The 2,674-nt window shown below is 51.1% G+C and overlaps 1 protein-coding gene across 1 annotated transcript in view; it reads left to right on the forward strand.

The window, feature by feature from the left end:
* Positions 1-2,674, forward strand: part of ABHD12 (abhydrolase domain containing 12) — a 64,471-nt gene that overhangs the window by 46,546 nt on the left and 15,251 nt on the right. The window contains exon 4 of the mRNA XM_005866211.2: positions 1,551-1,670. Coding sequence (XP_005866273.1) covers positions 1,551-1,670 — 120 coding nt within the window. The remainder of the gene's footprint in view (positions 1-1,550; positions 1,671-2,674) is intronic.

A 2,674-nucleotide genomic window follows, 5' to 3' on the forward strand; every position in this document is an offset into this window, starting at 1 on the left:
CTCAGGGGATGTCCGACTCACAATTGGGACTGCTGGCTCCTAACTGCTCACCTGCCTGCCTGCCTGATCGTCCCTAACCTCTCTGCCTGCTTGCCTAATCGCCCCTAACTGCTCTCCCTTCCTGGCCTGATTGTTCCTAACTGTTCTCCCTTGCTAGCCTGATCGCCCCTAATTGCTCTCCTGTCCTGGCCTGATCATTTCTAACTGCTCTTCCCTGCCTACCTGATCATCCCTAACTGCTCTCCCCTGCTGGCCTGATGCACCTAACCGCCTCTGCCTTGGCCCCTGCCACTGTGGCTTTGTCTGGAAGGACATCCGGAAGGATGTCCGGAAGATGCCCGGTCTAATTAGCGTATTACCCTTTTATAAGTATAGATATGTATAACCCAGGGACACAGGCAATAGTGTGGTGAAGGCCTGGGCAGGTGGTGGGCGGTGCAGGTTGGAGGGGGATGATGGGGGAAAAAAGGGTGACAAATATAATACTTTCACAGGTGGTGGGTGGTGCAGGGTGGAGGGGGTTGATGGGGGAAAAAAGGGTGACAAATATAATACTTTCAACAATAAAGATAAATTTATATATATATACCTTTCCATTCCATAGGTTTATGATTATAGGAGAGTGATAATTACAGTGGTCAGAAACACCCACAGTGTTATCCCTGGAACTAGTAAAAAAATATGTTAGAAATGAGATGCTGAAACTTAAGAGCTAGAAAATAAGAAATTGGCCATTGACTACAGCATTTTTAAAGGATTCTTACTAATTTAAATAACTTTTACAGAAAGCCTTATTAATTCAGACTCTCCCCAGTGATTAACAGTATTTGATGTGGGCCTGAGTTAAGATTAACTGGAGCATCTCTCTGAAGGAGGGTTTGGCCAGATTGACTGAGCGAGTCTCTGAGAACCTGGCCGGGTATGGAATGAGTTGGCTGACTGTAAGCTCAGTCATGAGATGGGGCAGCCTGCAACGTGTCCTCCTGCAGACATGGGTCTGCAGACATGGGTCTGAAATGTGCTGTACTTTAGAAATGGTACTTTAAGGATGGCCACGTTTCTAGTGCAGCTCACGAGATCAGTGTTGGCTGAATTAGCACTTGTGGCAACATGATACTGTCTTACAGCTTGAAAATATGATATGGGTATGTATGAGGGAAATGCTGTTGTTCAGCTCATATTTATCAAGTGCTCATTCTGTGCTAGTCCCACGTTAAGGCCTGGTGACCGATCCAGGTGAGGTTTTTCCTCACAGAGCTTCTAGTTCCTCCTGGAGAAACAGCTGTCCCCACACCCCAGTAACTGCTATGTGTGAGCCTCGATGGCCAGCAGATGTCCATTTGCAAGTTAGGAAATATGCGTAAGCAGTCAAAAGCCATCCCTACACCTTGGAGCTCCGAGTTCAGTAATTTATTCTGGAGACAGGGACAGTTTGCCTCTTCTGCACACCCATCCCCTGCTCTCTGCTCGGTGGGACATTGGCTTCATAGTTGTTCCTTCGACAGCCATCATCATCTGGTCGTGCTGTTCCTCTCTGCTTTTGTTTCCAGGCACACTGTCCCCGCTGTCTGGTGGAAGACCGCCCAGGGGAAGGACCAGATGTGGTACGAGGATGCCTTGGCTTCCAGTCACCCTGTCATCTTGTACCTGCACGGGAATGCAGGCACCCGGTGAGGAAGGAGAGCTCACGCATGTGTCCTCCATACAGTGCTGGCTCCTTTGTGAGCAGGAGTGTCCTGGCCCAGTCGGGCTTACTGACCCACTGCAATGAGGGAGCAGGCACATGGGGAACAGAGGAAAAGACAGAGTTCCTATGGGGTTTGCTGGAAGGGGGGCGGGGTCTAGGTGAACTCACATGAAGCAGCGTTCCCACAGGCTCAGAGCAAGGCAGGGCTGTGTGCAAAGTGGGCCCCGATCCTCTTTCCTTGGAAGCCAACATGTGAAGCAGAAACCCCTTATCTGAAGCTCACAGTGCCTGGGTGGGATGGAGGAGGCTGCATCTCTGTCAGAGTGACCCAGATCCTGGGCCAGAAAGGGATGTGTCCTGCCTGGTGTAATTTAAAAGGCAAAGAGTCTGAGGGCCCATGTTTGGGGAACAAGGTTTTCCAGTGGGTAAGGAAGCAGTGGTCCCTCGGTGTAAAGAGGGGTGGTGTGACTCTTCAGGGCCAAAGAATGCCCTCATGAAAGTTGTCTCCTGTTCAGTAGCAGCTTCTGTCAGCCCTGTGTGATGACTGCAGGCAGGTTGGCACTTCCTTCCTGGCAGGTATGCCCTCCTGGGGGAGGTGGGACACCTCCTAGAAAGGCCAGCGAGTGCTGAGAAGAGGCAGGGGTGACACTGAAGAGGTACAGCCAAAGGCAGAGGGAGTCCAGCCAAGAGACCCCAGCTGAGGTGCCCCACATGCTGTCAGGTCAGGGTGACTTTCGTGAGTTCTCTGCTTCCAGCTGTAAGCCAGCAGTGCCGGGGCATCCTGCTGGGCTAGTGCGCTAACACAGCTGGCACACAAAGCCCTTGTCCAGGTTTATCCCAGCTTCAAGAGTGACGTTGATGCCATGTTCTTCAGACCAGCTGGGATTGGAGCTACCACTGCCCTTGGTTTAAAGAGGGCTCCTTCCATTCCATGTAGCCAGAATTACTCAGAAGAGTCTGTTTGGGAGAGCTGTGTGTGTGTTGGGG

This window comes from Myotis brandtii, unplaced genomic scaffold (genome assembly GCF_000412655.1).
Source record: "Myotis brandtii unplaced genomic scaffold, ASM41265v1 scaffold225, whole genome shotgun sequence".
In the NCBI taxonomy this organism is placed as follows: domain Eukaryota; kingdom Metazoa; phylum Chordata; class Mammalia; order Chiroptera; family Vespertilionidae; genus Myotis; species Myotis brandtii.